The sequence below is a fragment of the Thamnophis sirtalis genome, unplaced genomic scaffold (genome assembly GCF_051295495.1).
Source record: "Thamnophis sirtalis isolate CommonGarterSnake01/CBP01778 unplaced genomic scaffold, rThaSir2_p1.2 scaffold_3, whole genome shotgun sequence".
Taxonomy (NCBI): domain Eukaryota; kingdom Metazoa; phylum Chordata; class Lepidosauria; order Squamata; family Natricidae; genus Thamnophis; species Thamnophis sirtalis.
This window is the reverse complement of record NW_028261383.1, coordinates 114,512,756-114,527,952: the sequence shown is the minus strand read 5'-3', so window position 1 is coordinate 114,527,952 and position 15,197 is coordinate 114,512,756. Positions and strand designations below refer to the sequence as shown.

General features: G+C 37.9%; 1 protein-coding gene across 1 annotated transcript in view; it reads right to left on the bottom strand.

Annotated features, from left to right (window-relative positions):
* ELAC2 (elaC ribonuclease Z 2) overlaps positions 1–15,197 on the bottom strand; it is a 29,828-nt gene that overhangs the window by 1,717 nt on the left and 12,914 nt on the right. The window contains exons 11-23 of the mRNA XM_014056779.2: positions 15,038–15,150; positions 13,410–13,508; positions 12,371–12,512; positions 12,176–12,261; positions 10,805–10,923; positions 9,277–9,373; positions 8,299–8,437; positions 6,863–6,901; positions 4,355–4,464; positions 2,685–2,784; positions 2,485–2,605; positions 2,300–2,378; positions 1,462–1,606 (exon numbers count right to left, since the gene is read on the bottom strand). Of these exons, the coding sequence (XP_013912254.2) occupies positions 1,462–1,606; positions 2,300–2,378; positions 2,485–2,605; positions 2,685–2,784; positions 4,355–4,464; positions 6,863–6,901; positions 8,299–8,437; positions 9,277–9,373; positions 10,805–10,923; positions 12,176–12,261; positions 12,371–12,512; positions 13,410–13,508; positions 15,038–15,150 (1,389 nt within the window). The remainder of the gene's footprint in view (positions 1–1,461; positions 1,607–2,299; positions 2,379–2,484; positions 2,606–2,684; positions 2,785–4,354; positions 4,465–6,862; positions 6,902–8,298; positions 8,438–9,276; positions 9,374–10,804; positions 10,924–12,175; positions 12,262–12,370; positions 12,513–13,409; positions 13,509–15,037; positions 15,151–15,197) is intronic.

The window sequence follows — 15,197 nt, the reverse complement described above, 5'->3', positions numbered from 1 at the left end:
AGGTCGTAAAATGGGGCAAAACTCATTTAACAAATGTCTCATTGAACAACCAAAATTTTGGGCTCTATTGTGGTTGCAAATCGAGGATTACCTGTACAACATTAAGTTACTATAGGCACATAGGTTTCAAAAATAATAGAAGTGCTGTTGAGGAGTGGGCAGAGAGGTTGAGCAAAAGCCTGCATTAGAAAAAGAGATGGGACAAGCACATAAAGGTTCAGGGAAATAGCAATAACAACTTTTCAGATTAGAAAAATGATGTGGGAGAATAAGAATACCCAGGGATTTATCAAAATTGTATTTATTCAAATACAACATACTCTCTCAATCCTAAATGTACATTTGCATCACCCCTTCCTCCGAAGTGCCTAAACAGAGGCCAAAACAATAGGTGTCCAATGAGACTCTCAAGTAAATATTCTAAAGAATATTTATCTGGTTTACTTAAAAAAAAAACATACCATAGATTACATCTCAATCACTATCACTCCTACATAAACTACCATAATTTTAAAACACTTTCTGCTTCACTTAGCAGAATTATTAATGGCTTTGTGAGAAACCAACATTTACAGTCTCCAGAAAATGAAAATGCACTATATCTATAGAGGGATTGAAAAGATGAGATATGAAGGATGAAAACTAAGCTGATTCTAAGTCTAATTCTGAACTAAACATCTCAAAACTCTTTAAAGCAGAAAGACAAAACTGTCTGATTTGGAAAAGGAACGCTCAGATATTTATCATTCATTTCCTACTTTTCAATCTCTGACAATTCAAGGTAATTATTCTCAATTCCCTTTCCCCCAAGAGGAAATATTGAAAATCTTTGGAACTAAGGTACACAGTGGAGAGCTGAAAATACATTCTGCTCTGAGAGACTTGAACCAATGACTTCCTATCAGACCTGATAGTCCAATTGGATCATGAGAAGGCACTACTCTCAGCTCATGGGATTAAGCCCAACCCAGTGAAATTCCAATCTACTGGAAGTTCTTTAAAAGGACTGCTAGATTAAATTATTTCAAATCAGATTACTCTAGAAGTACAATCATTCTCTTATGAATGGGAAAATAAAGGAAAGCATCTCCAAATAATGCAATTTGAGCTGCTTCAAAGAAAGAAATGCAAATTAATGCACAGAAAAATGAATAACTTTGAATCAAGAAGCAACTGCAGACTAAGCAAGAAAAGAGTGCTGACAAAAACAACAGAAACCATACATGCTTGTATAGCATAATAAAGTGTGAGTTGTGAATCCATTTTCAGTAAGACAGTCATCGATTTTGACCATTTGAGACACTGGAGCAGAGATTCCCCCTATATAATTTTATGTAATTTAATCTATGATACTATTTTTTTCTAGTAAACCAGATCAATATTTTTAGGTTTTTTAGAAAAAAAATACTGAAGATCCAAAAAAACACATGAATCTTAGCTTAAGATACAATTTTAACTGACCTGCATGTGATCATATGCAATTCCAACCTTTTCACTGAAGTCTTCACTGAAAAGAGGAATCTTAGCATAGCGCTGACTGAAGTGATTGAGCATGATGAATTTTGCATTCATTCTCATTCCGACTTCAACAGCTTGTGAAGTAGTGCTATAGAAAGGAAACAAAAAGAAAACACAGTATTAAATAAAGAAATCTTCCCAGAAGCCCTCATAGCAAATTATGTAAGAAGGGAGGGGAAAGCAAATTGGAAGACTAGTATAGGAGCAACATAAAAGCATTTATGGAGCATTCCAGCTGCTATTCTTTGCCAAGTAAATCAGCAAAGAAGCCTGCTTCAAAATGCCAATCAATTTATTTGACCCACAGAAAACTAAGTTATCTAAGTCTTGCTCCTATCAGAATCCTGGTCTGAGAAGTATTAGAATCTTAAACTGCTGACTCAATTTTTTTCTTGGAATACCAAAGTTAAACCTTTAAATATTGAAGCCGGCACATTTATTCCCTATATATAATTCATTGTTTCATGTCAAAACATACATTTTTAGCATATTAATATAATGGGTGGAAAGATTTTAAAATAAATAACCTGACAAAACAAAAAAGGTTCAACTAAAATCAACACTAAACTTGATTTAATTACCACAGGTAAATATGCAAATACTTGAAGTGATTAACATTTGCTCCAATCTTACATAATTATTCCCAGGAACATAAATTATAGCTCTAGATGCTTTATGTTACAGTTTCGCTTTAAAAGAATCTTTTTAAAAAAATCTCCTTTATTTCATTTCACACTTACATGAAAAATGATGATATCACCCTTTGGTAGAAATTATTTACCTGTGTGTCTTCTCTATAGCTTCCTCTTCCATTCCATCCTCCAGGGTTGCTTCATGAATCAACAAAGAAGCATCTTTTCCTGTGAAAACCATATTTGTGACATTTGAAGAGCAGTGTAAGAAAATTTTCAAACACGTGGTTTGACCCGAAGTATATAGTAATGTAGAACTCAATGCATAGCTCACCCATGTCAACCAAAGCAGCACATGGCATGGTGTCACCAGAATAGACCACTTTCCAACCAGATTTATGGACCATGGAACAAGCAAAGGCATTCTTACAATGCCGGACGTCGCATGTCTGAAACTGAACATTGTAACACATTAGCCACTTGGAATCTGTCTATGCTTTTTCCTATCCCAGTCTATCCCATGCCTTTTTTTACCTCTCTGAAGTCACATTTCTCCATAAGTGATTCAATGAACACCTTTGCATTGGGTTTGAACACGTCAGCTTTTTCTTTTAAAAACTGGGCAGGAATCATTCTGAAAAGAAAAAAAGAGGCTCACAACCACAGTAAAAGGGTGCATGGTTTTGTTTTGTGAAAGAACTTTTCATAACAGCAGAACTACCTGGTATCAATGGGGAAAGCATTATCTTCATAAATGCACACCATTAGGCTCCTTTTTTTTCTTTTCAAATTCCTGTATGCTACTAACTATCAAATGTAATATTATTTTCTGCTCACATCAACCAATTTCATTAGAAGAACCATAATGGCTCATCCCATATTGGCTTGTCTACATTTCCACATTCTCTAGGAATTTTATAAATAATGAAATTAATGACAAGTCTCATTACATGGATGTAAAATTGCTCTAAACTGGCAATGCTGAATCTTTAATTTAAAAATTATAATCATAATTCATAATAATCACTTGGTGGAAACGTTACCAGCAAGGTTATAGTAAACATTTTGTCACCCAGATCATTTTTCTCATCTAGATGAACAATGATTTAAACAATAGACAATCAGTATTCTGCAAATGTTAAAAAAATAGCTGCCAAATTGAATCAAATCTATATGAAATGTATCTATACCTCCTCTTCAAAACAATTTAGGCTCCCAACAAAGAAATTGAGTACTTTTCCTAGAAGTTTACAAGATACTAAATTACTATATTAAATGAATTCGTTCAGTCTGACCTCTAACATCTTCAAACTCATAACTAAACTGAGTATGAAGGTACTGATGCAACTATTTCCAGATTAAAATTAGAGAGACAGGGAGGTTGAAATCTCCATTCTGACCTGAAAGTTACTGGCCCTGTTTTCACAACTGGGTCACCTGACCCTATGAGCAGATTCCCATGGGGCTAGATTCTGTCCAAAGTAGAATCAATCTAAACTAAGCTAAATCAATCCAGTAAACTGTGTCCTGGGAACATCAAATCTATTTAACGGCTTCATCTGCATAGCTATCTCCAAGAAAAAAGAAAGCTGAAGAGACAGAACAGTTGGGGGGAAAAAACCAAGCCTTTTCTATTATGACATTCATTGCCAAGGTCTGACAGCACAAAAAACAGACTGCAGCACATTTAAGCCATATACACTGCTGCTTGCTAGCTCAATGTGAGAAGAGCTAGTGTGGTTATGAAATGTTCCTGATACCTAGGTTAATTAGACTATAACACCTCCTGGAAAAAAATGGGTTCCAAGATCATCAGCAGGGTGATCTAATTGGATTAATGGCCCAACTGGATTAAGTGTATTGGAACAGGGCCATCAATGCTCTTGTATTAGATACACTCACTTGGAATAATTTATGATATAGGGTTACAACAAGAATAGAACTGATAAATCATGCACGCTGCTCTGAGTTGCTTCGATGAAGGGTGGAATACAAACCAATACAAAAAAGACAAGGTCTGCATGTGATGAGTAATGCTCGCAGCTGTAACTTCTGGAGTAACAGCAAGGTAGGATCACTCTAAAGTCTCAAGTGACCCATCTTTGAGTGTCATTTTAGAGTCAACAGTAACTTATGATAAAGAAACGTTACTGTAGCACATTGGTATAAATATACTTCAATCTCTCACATAAGTATCTACTTACTTGATGTGACCCAGGATCTCTTGACAGTTATCATGGTATTGATGCAGCCATGTCATAAGTATTGTGGGTGCAACTAATAACAGTGGGTCGTGAGACTCACCCTGGGTTACCTGAGTGAAGGTAAATAAATAAAGCATGAGAGATCTTGCAAGACCAGTAAACCATGAGGTCACAATACAAAACAAGGCAAGAATTAATCCCTGTTTATTCTTCTGATACTTCGGTAGTCTTAATGAAGGAGATTCTTTCTCAATGCCTGGGAAATGTCAGACTGAACTGCATAGAACAGGATTTGGCTCAAATGACATCTTCAGCCCTGGCAAGAATATCATATTTTGACAAGGGGCCATGTAGCACTAGACCCTGCTCAAAGAGCAAGTAACAGCTGTGACTAGGGGAACCTTTGCACAGGTTCAATTTGTGTTCTAATGACCCCATTCATGAACCAGAGGCCTTGCTTATAATTTAGTAACCTCCTCTTTGGATTACTGTAAAGGACTCTAAATGGGCCTGCCCTTGAAGACCATTCAGAAGCTGTAATTATCTATAACAACACAGCATGCAGTCATATATTATGACTGCTCTGTGAGCTGCATTGGTTCCCAGATTCAATTCGAGGTACTGGTTGCCACCTATAAAGCACTACATGGCATAGGACCAGATTATTTGCAGGACAACTTGTCCTTCATTGTTTCTTTATCCCTCACTGTTTCTACTCATCCCGCCAGGTATAATAGGAAGACCATGCCTCAGGTTAGCCAATTTTGTTGTATTTACTGTATTTTTAGAGTATAAGACGCACCGGAGTATAAGATGCACCAAGATTTTGAAGAGGCAAATTAAAAAAGAAAAGTTTTGGCACCCTGCAGTCCTCCCCAAAACGGCCCCCTTTTCATTAAAATGGGCCTGTTTTTCTTTTTTTTTAAAAAAAAGAGCAAGAATAGCCTTTAGGAGGCTTGTAGAGTGCTCCTGGGGAGTGCGGGGGCAAAATTGAGCAAAACATGGCCTATTTTTTGCTCATTTCTGCCCTTTCCAGCCCCCAGGAACACTCTATAAGCCTCCTAAAGGCTATGCATGGCCATTTTGGTGAAAGGAGGCAAAAAATTGCTGTATTCAGTGTATAAGATGCACCCAGATTTTCAGCCTCTTTTTTTAGGGAAAAAGGTGCATCTTATACTCCAAAAAAATACGGTATTTTGTACAATGACAATAAAGGTTTTACTAAGGTCCCTCCCTCAAACAGTGCCATATTGTTGGACTAGGAGTTGTGCCTTCTCTGTGACTGTGCCTGCCCTGTGAAGAGTTCCCTCAGCGATCCCTCAGCGATCACGTTAGCTCCAGTATGTTAGCCTTCATAAAGGCTCTGAAGACCAGCCTATTCCTTCAGGCATTTAAGCCAGGCAGTTGGGTGACCTCTACTGGTGATATGGTTTTTGTTTTGAGAATTATTGTTTAACCTGGGCATCATGATGTTTGTCATGATGGTTTTAATCTTTGTATAGGTAGTCTTCGACCTATAATGAATCACTTGTCCCTCAGCTTAAGGCGCAATTCCAAAACCATACGCAAGCCCAACGACATATTGGTCCATTTGCAGCACTGTGAAACTTCGTTTGGAAATAAAATGGAGTGATTTATCTCATGGCATAAATAAGCGGGGCAAAATGATGGCAACTTCTGGGTCTCCACCATGCAGCCCAGGGGTAAACCAATCATGAGATAAACCACTGGTAAAGGCAGCAAAAGAGTGGTTTGTGCCATGGCCATGTGGCCTAAAGCAGCAACGATATCAGAATCCAATTCAGCCACTGGAAACATGGTGGCTGCTTCCAGAATCATGCCGTGAATCTGAGGGACAAAGCGACCTATCCTGCTTTATACCCTTTCAGATACTTTGGGCCTTGGAGGTTTCCAAAATACTGGACACACCACATTAGCAAAGCAGAAAAGGATACTTTCGCCCTCGGCCACATGGTATAATTCCAGAAGCCAAACTGCATTCTGTTAGCTATTAAATATCACCGCCATTTCTGAAACCACGTCACATGGCCACACGATGAGGCAATCCATTCCAATGCTCTGGAAGGCCTTAGAGTTCTCCAAAAGGTAATGAGGAGAAGGAGGAGGATTGGCCTGGTGGGGTGAGAATCAGCCCTAAGGCTTGGAGGGATCTGAAAGGAGTGGGGAAATGTCTATGGGGACCCAAGGGGCAGGAAGCAGAGGGCGGGGTATCTCAGGGGTAAGGAAGATCTTGGGAGGGCTGGGGCAGGTGGGACTGGACCAGGCCTCCAATGACCTCCTTCACCATCAGGTGCTCCACTTAACAACCATTTGATAATTGCATTGGGGAGAGCAGGGATGGAGGGATCATTAAGTCAGACACTTTACTTAATGGCCATTGTGACATGTGACCATAATGGGCAGGTTGTATTACAATCGTATGTCGAGAGTCATTGCTGTGAGATTAGAAGCTTTATAAATTCTATAAATTAATTAACAAATACTTACAAGCGCACGATGTCTCTGCAGCAAGATATTTAACAAGCCCTAGAAGAAAGTAAGTTGGCAAATATGAATTGGTGAAAAATTATTTCTTATGTACTCATCTTTAAATATTATTTCTTAAAATGAGTTGATTGTAGAAAGGCAAAAAATTTATATATAGATGTTGTTTCAATACATAGAAGACAACATAGTTTTACTTAATGCTAGAAAAAAGCATTATCAGTAAGTTTTGAAATACAGTTTATACTGTTGAAATACTGTTCATACTGATGCTAACAAATTTAGTTTGCTGTTTAATTAATCAACATTAACGTCATTACAAAGTTGTTTGTAAATGAGAAAATTAGCGACATAAATGGATTTTCTACAGTTCGATAGGAAAACTTAGAAGCAACAATGAAATCCAGAACCACTGATTATATTCAATATACAGTTAGTCCTCAAAAAAATATATAACTCATTCAATAACTATGATAAAATTGAATGAGGGGTATTTACGATGGGTCACCTTAGTTATGACCATCGCAGCATTCTCAATCACATGACTGCAATCTTAGCACTTGTCAACCAGATTGCAATTTAGTTATGTGTTGTGGCCCAGCAGGAGCCGTTGGAGCTGCCGACAGACTCTGATAGCAAGGGACCCTATGAGTCGGCTCTGGAAGATGAGGAGGACCCTGGGCAGGATGCAGACTCCGAGCAGGGACCAGAGAGGCTGGTTGGCCACCAGGAGGTGTCTGAGGCATGGAGCAGCGGTGAAAGCCAAAGGGAGTTTGTCCCTGACGTCAGGCCCTGGAGCAGTGGGGAGGAGCAGTTGGTCCTGGACGCCAGGCAGAGAAGGGCGGAGAAGCGCAGGCAGCAATTACGGAGACATAAAAGATAATCAGGCCAAGGTGGTTGTGATTTGGCTCCTCCCAAGAGAATATATAAGAAGAGACTTTGGGAGGAGACCTTTTGCAGGACACAACCGTTTTACTAAGCTGGAGAAGCTCTTATCTGTGGGAGTCTGGGTTGCTGCCAAAGTCTTGTCTGTAATTACTGTGAATAAAGCGTAATAACCTTGTGTCGGCGTGACTCACTGTACGGAGCGGGGTCAGAACAGTTATTTATTATTAAATGTTTGCCACCTATCTCAGGGCAACTCAGTTACAATGCTGCAGCATCCAGCAGTCTTCACCAGTTTTCAACAAACAAGATCAATTCCAACAAGCTGACAAGTCATGTGACTGCAGGACACTGCAACCACTGGGATTTGCCCTAACAGTGCGAACCAGGCTGCTGCAACTGGCATTGTAAGTCAGCTCAGTCACATGATATTGTGCTTTATGATCATGTCACTTAGCAGTGGAATTGCTGGTGTCAATTACAATCATTAAGGGAGGACTACCAGTAACAAGAGAAGAAAAAAAATTACATTGTAATTACTATACAACACTCACTGTATGATGATCAGCATGTATATGTGAAACAAATACTGCTGTAATGTTGCGTAATATTTTGTCAATTTCGTCCCCATAGTGGCGGCAAAGTTGGCCAAAGGTTCCTTCTCCACAATCCAGAAGCACAGATTGAGTAGGACTAGCAAAAAAGAATGTATGCATAATTATCAACAGATTAAAAAACTGTATTTACAGAAGTCGTGATCCTGATATGCTACATCTTCCCTCACAATATTTCATGTAACAGAGTTTAAGATAGTGATTCTGCTGCATGCATTCTCACCATCTACATGTGGTTAATGCAAATGTATATTTAAAAATCCTAGTTTGCGTTTATACTGTAGAACCATATCCTAGACCTAGGACAAGGGATTCGCACTTGATTTTAAAATGGAAGCTTCTACTTCTATGACCTTTGCTTATTTGCTTTAATTTTAGTTCTCAAATACATAATTAAAATAACAAGCATAGCAATAGCAATAGCAGTTAGACTTATATACCGCTTCATAGGGCTTTCAGCCCTCTCTAAGTGGTTTACAGAGTCAGCATATTGCCCCCAACAACAATCCGGGTCCTCATTTTACCCACCTCGGAAGGATGGAAGGCTGAGTCAACCCTGAGCCGGTGAGATTTGAACAGCTGAACTGCAGCACTGCAGTCAGCTGAAGTAGCCTGCAGTGCTGCATTTAACCACTGCGCCACTTCGGCTCTGCGCAACCTCATTTCAACTTGATACAGAAATCAAGAATCAGCAATTAAATAAATAAGGCCAAGTGGATTAACATCTACTAATGAGATCAAGACAGATATATTATGAAGTATTCTTTCCTATATCAATTTCCAGTTGAATGTGAGTGAAATCAGAATCAATAATGAAGGCAAATGTTTCCTGCTGGAGAAGTTACAGATCAGGTATTTTATCCACTCATATCTTCTTGTGAGAAACTGCCTACCACTTTCTTCAAAACTGTAACCTACCTAATATTTACCAGGGTAGAGCTAACATTCCGTATTTTCATTGGTACTGCAGAGCCAGTTCCTAAGAACACAACTTCTGGATAGCAAGCTTGGGTTTCTAGAAAATAAGAAAAAGGCAGATAAATGCATGCAATATAGATATAGTTCTCACCTGGAAAAGCAACACATCCCTGGTGGTTAATAAGGCCCAACAGAGAGTATATTTCCTTAGAGACCTGCAGAAAAATCAGGTGGAACAACGACTGATGACTTCTTTCTATCAGTCCACAATAGAAAGTCTCCTCACATACTGTAAAACAGAATGGTATTCTGGTTTAACAGCTGCGGGCAGGAAGGCACTACAGAGAGTGATCAATTCGGCACAAGAAAACATTGGTTGTCTTCTAACACTACTGGATGACACTTAGGGATGATTCACACCCTGGCCAGAGTCTCTTTTCACTTTTACCATTGGGCAGAAGACATAGAAGTACAGGTTTAAAAACAGCTTTTCACCATCGGCTGTCAGACTCCTAAACACAATCACAATCACTCCACGTAATATGGAAACATATAACTAGTTTTTTCTTTCCTCAATTATTTGTATAAATTGGGAATTGTATTGTCTTGTATTTTCTGTTATGGATTGCACCAGCAGGAGCTAAACCAATTTCATTGTATCCATGATGTATAATGACAATAAAGGAAATGATGATGATGATGATGATGATGATGCAAACCACAGATATAGACTGTTTCTGAAAAATGAAATAGTTGTGCAGAATAGGAATCCCGTAATATGACATAAAAACTAAAGAGGAATTTCCTGACAGTGAGAACAATTAACCAGTGGAATGGCTTGCCTCCACAACTAGGGGGTTTTAAGAAGAGATTGACCAGGCATTTTTCCAGAATGGTATAGGGTCTCCTGACTAGAAGTCTTCCAAGATCTCTTCCCACACTGTTATTCTGAATTCTGTATTCTACTATAAGCATTTGACCACATTCGCTAAGGCCAGCTTACAAATAAGCAGCTCTAAATTTATAAGAAATTACTTTTTTATAATGTTCTAAAAATCTTTTTTTCCCTCAGCTTGAAAATACAAGTTACCTGCATGGAAAGATGGGCAAAATAAGGGCAAAAATTGTCTCAAAAATGATCTAACATGCGATTGCATCCTTCACTGTTGGATGTTTCTGAACAACAGTCCTTCAGAAATACTGTAAAAATTAGGCGGCTTTAACAAAACAAAAAAAACATAACTTTTGCATGGACAGAACACAATACTCTATTTCAGAAGACAGATGCCTCACAAATAACTCAAAGGATATCAATATTTATAAATGATTAGAGAAGTGGGTGCCTTCAAAGTCGATAACCTGTTTTTTAACCATTGACTTTTAGAGATTAATCAAACTGTCGTGTTTATACAGGTTTATTTCTATTAAATGAATTTCTCAAACTGTGTAAGAAATAACAAATGTATGCTTTTCCAGAGTCAGCTGTTTGACTGGATATGTTGATAAATCCTGCAAATAGCTTACTGACCTGATGATGCTGGTTTCACTGACAAGCTCTCGTGGCATGTCTGCACCGAATCCTGGAAGTCAGGGAGTTGCAAGGCTTCGGCTACATATTCAGCAGGATTATAATTAAAAAGGGCATCCCTAAAAAACACAAGAGACAATGAGCAGCGATTAATAAGCATTTTAGTTCCTAAGAACAAGGGTTATTTTATTATTCTTAACCATTCTGATACTTTTATAACAAAGAAAAACCTACCAACTTTGGGAAACATTTACTCAAGAGTGGCCATTCTACAGACTGCCAGAAAATGCATACATTTTTGCTCTCCCACTTCCTAGAACATCACTGACCAAACATTCCTGAGGTCAACTGGTCAGCAGGCCAGCCGACCTATCTATTTTCTTGTTTGTCTATCTGTCTGTTGTGTTTATATGGCCACACAATTCAAACAATCTGATCTCTAAACAAAGGCCACAGATCTGTTTAAAAATGCATTGCCCCTAATTTATAAATTGAATTCAAGATGCTATAAATGGGAACAACTGTCTGAAATGGAGTTGTTTTTAAATTGGTTGCTCACTTGCTGATACTTCCAAGTTCTATGTAGCTTTCTAGACTCAAAAACTGTTCCCCACTCCCACTAAAAAGCAACTCAACAACTAAGTTAGCAAGTTCAACTATGAGAAGAAAAGGGGCTTGGTAACTTCTATCTAAACTTAGTATGTGGCTTTTCTCTTCTCTTTTTATCTTTTATAATATCAAACTTAAAATCAACATTACAACATGATTATCAATATCTAATTTTTCTTTACAATTGACAAGTAAAAAAGAGACTTTTAAGCAACGACAGATTTTCTGGGATTGCTTTTTAAGTGATAAATTTCTGAGCTTATTTTCTTGTGTTTCAACTGTTTAATTATAATAGTGATTTATTAAACCTGTATATCATATTAGACATGAAATACAATACCCTGTATGAATTGCTTTGAGCATTCTGGAAATGATTCCGAACAATTGCTTCTACAACCAACCGCTTATGCTCAAAATGGGGCACTTCTGATTCTGAACATCGCATCCGATGTGCAAATATTTTGCTTCAAAATATTTTATGTATCCTTATGCATTTTTTTTATTTAGTAAGCACAATTTAAAACAAGTACCATTCTGGCATATTCTCCAAGGTTATGGGGCAAAACATGGAGATCAAAATATATTGCTGTTTTGCCAAAAGATATTTCATTTTTTTAATATTAAAATAATGTCTAGTTAGTGAGGAAAAGAGTAGAAAGATTTTTTAAAAACTGTAGAAATTCTATGCTCGCTGTCAAAGAGGTTAAGTCTTTGGCTAAGACTGAATTCATACTATGAAGGCAAACTGAAATGGCTACCAACTTCTGCCATTCTCTTTTGGGTCTCAGCTGGTATTTGAGGAGGCATTCTCCTTGAGTCACAGGCACACTGAACTCAGCCTCTTCTTCCTGATGGGTAGACAGAAAAACATAAAAGCATGCTACCAAACCGGCTGAAACAGAGCATGTACCCTGCTAGTAGTTCCATAACTAATATTTACTATTATTATCCTCTTACCTTGCTTGGGTGGTGGTTTTTAAGCAATGGAAAGATCTTTGGATGTATGTAATTGAGCTGACTTTGAATTCTGTAGCTGTGAAGATGATGTATTGACTTGCAATTTTCATTGAGTATCAAATGTTGAGTATTTTCACCAAAGCTAGAGGGTAAGAAAAATCAGACGTATTTTAAAACTTAATATTCTAAATAGGGTAAGGAAATTCTATTTTATATTGAGTTTCACCATTATTGTCTATCCAAGCAAAATAGAAGCTATTTACAGCCTAATGCCTTGACATCCTGTCTGTTCTTCTAGGTGCTTCTCATGATAGCTTTAGTACAATCAGAGGTCAGATATATTATGAGGGCAATCTGGCTGCAATGTCTATTGCCCCACTAATGGTCAAACAGTTATATTGCCTGCAGTCCCCTGCTGGATCCCTCACCTGTATTTTTCACCTGCACCTATGTAAACAAATGCAATATGCCTATCATTCATAACAAGAAGATGGGGTTTCCTCACCTTGTATGTCAATCTCCCATATAAGGTTTTAAAAATAGAACACAAGGTGTTCTACCACAAGTGTTCACTATAGTGATAGAACAGAATCAGTATAAAAGAGAAATTGATAAAAAGCATAAAATGTTCTCATCTGAGAAACACCCAGAAGCTTTTATCATGCTTAATTCACTGGATTTCCAATCACATATTTATATTAATCTGTAATGTGAAATACATTAAAAAAAATAAACCCAGATGCTGATATATTGCCATGACAGTGAATAAGAAGCTCCTTATTTTACAGACTGAGATTATCTTCTTTTTGATACAGACTTAACTTTTTCTGGACTCTGTTTATATTTGTAATATTGTTCTACATTACAGGTTAAGTATTGTTGCAAATGTATGGGAAGCACTTCAAAAATTGCGTAAGTGCCAAGTATTAAATAATGCTAATTATCATTCTAATGGAAAACAATTGGTGAGTTGGTGAGTTAAATACCGGCATTATGTCAAAGTAAAGCAACAGAAAATCAATTCACACTAGACACAAACCTTTCTAACCACTGTTTATACCGATTATCCTTCAGAACAGAATCTGGAGTGATATGAACAATTAAAGCCACAGAATTTTCCGGATTCTCTTGCTGATACCTGCAACAAAAGATCTGATATAAAAGCAGAAATTCTCAAGATGGCAGATTATGCTTCTAAAATATACTGTAACCACATGTCAGGATCGTTAGTATCCCAGTATCTACAGGATCCAAGCATTAAGGCCTGGGCACATAAATTCCACAGGTGTCCAGAATTTAGCAAAAGATGCAGCCTTACATCTCAACATGCCAGTCTAACTTTGATAGAGAAGAGTTCAACATTGGGCCTAGAGATCAAAAATTCAATTCTGGCCTTAAATTACTGAATACTATAAATAAAACTATCAAACGTAGATAGTTTTATGGCTGCAAAAATACAAGCTCATATTTGTACCAGAAGTATGTCTGCACTATTTTTAAATACTCTGAGTTTCAAACGACCAGTACTCCTCAACCTACAACCACAATTGAGCCTCAAATTTCTGTTGCTGAGACAGTTCTTAAGTTAGTTTTGTCCCATTGATGGTATGATATGACCTTTCTTGCCACAGTTGTTAAGTGAATCATTTAACAGTTGTTAAGTTAGTAATCCAGTGGTTAAGTGAATCTGACTTTCCCATTGACTTTGCTTCTCAAGTCACAAAAGGTGATCACATAACCCTGGGACACTGCAACAATCATAGGTATGAATCAGTCAGCAAGCATTCGAATTTTCATTGGGTGACCATGGGGATGCTGGACCAGTCTTAAGTGCGAAAAGTGGCCATAAGTTACTTTTTTCACTGCCATTGTAACGTCAAATGGTAACTAAATGAATAGCTGTAAGTCAAGGACTATCTATATTTGTATACCCATTGAAGGAATCAATTCTATATGCAGTACATATAATTTTCTCATTTACTAATACTTTGCCACATCTTATTGATCTAGTGTAAACAGGTTGTTGACATGGATTGACAAGTATAAAAACAGACTCATTTTTCCAAAATACATGTTGTTGTTGTTGTTGTTAGTTGCGAAGTCATGTCTGACCCGTCGCGACCCCATGGTCAGAGTTCCTCCAGGCCTTCCTGATTTCTACCATCCTTTGGAGTACATTTAAGCTCACACCTTCTGCTTAGGTGACTCAATCCAGCCACCTCATTCTCTGTTTTCCCTTTCTTCTTTTGCCCTCAATCTTTCCCAGCATTCTGCTCTTCTCCAATGAGTCCTTCCTTCTCATTAGATGGCCAAAGTTTCCTCTTCAGCATCATCATCTAAAGGGAAATCAGGGTTGATCTCCCCTAGGACTGACCAGTTTGATCGCCTTGCAGTACCAAGGGACTCACAGGAGTCTTCTCCAGCACCATAGTTCAAAGGCCTCAATTCTTTGGCACTCAGCCTTTCTTATGCTCAGCCTTTCTTTCACAGCCATACATTGCAACTGGGTAAACCACAGCCCTGACTATAAGCACTTTTGTTGGCAGGGTGATGTCTCTGCTCTTTAGCCAAAAGACATGGTGACAAATAAAGACATGGCAAGAAAGCTGTTGTCCAGTGATTCCTTAATACAAAATATGAAAACAGTTAAGCTTTGCTTAATCATACCTTAGCAGTGTTCTGTTTTCACAGACTGCATCTATAAAACCTTCATGAGGGCACTCTAATACAATGAACACTATACTTGGCTCTGGAGGCGTACAAAGTTCTTCAGCCAAAATCTGTAATAAGATACAACGGTCAATGCACACCACCAATACACATATTT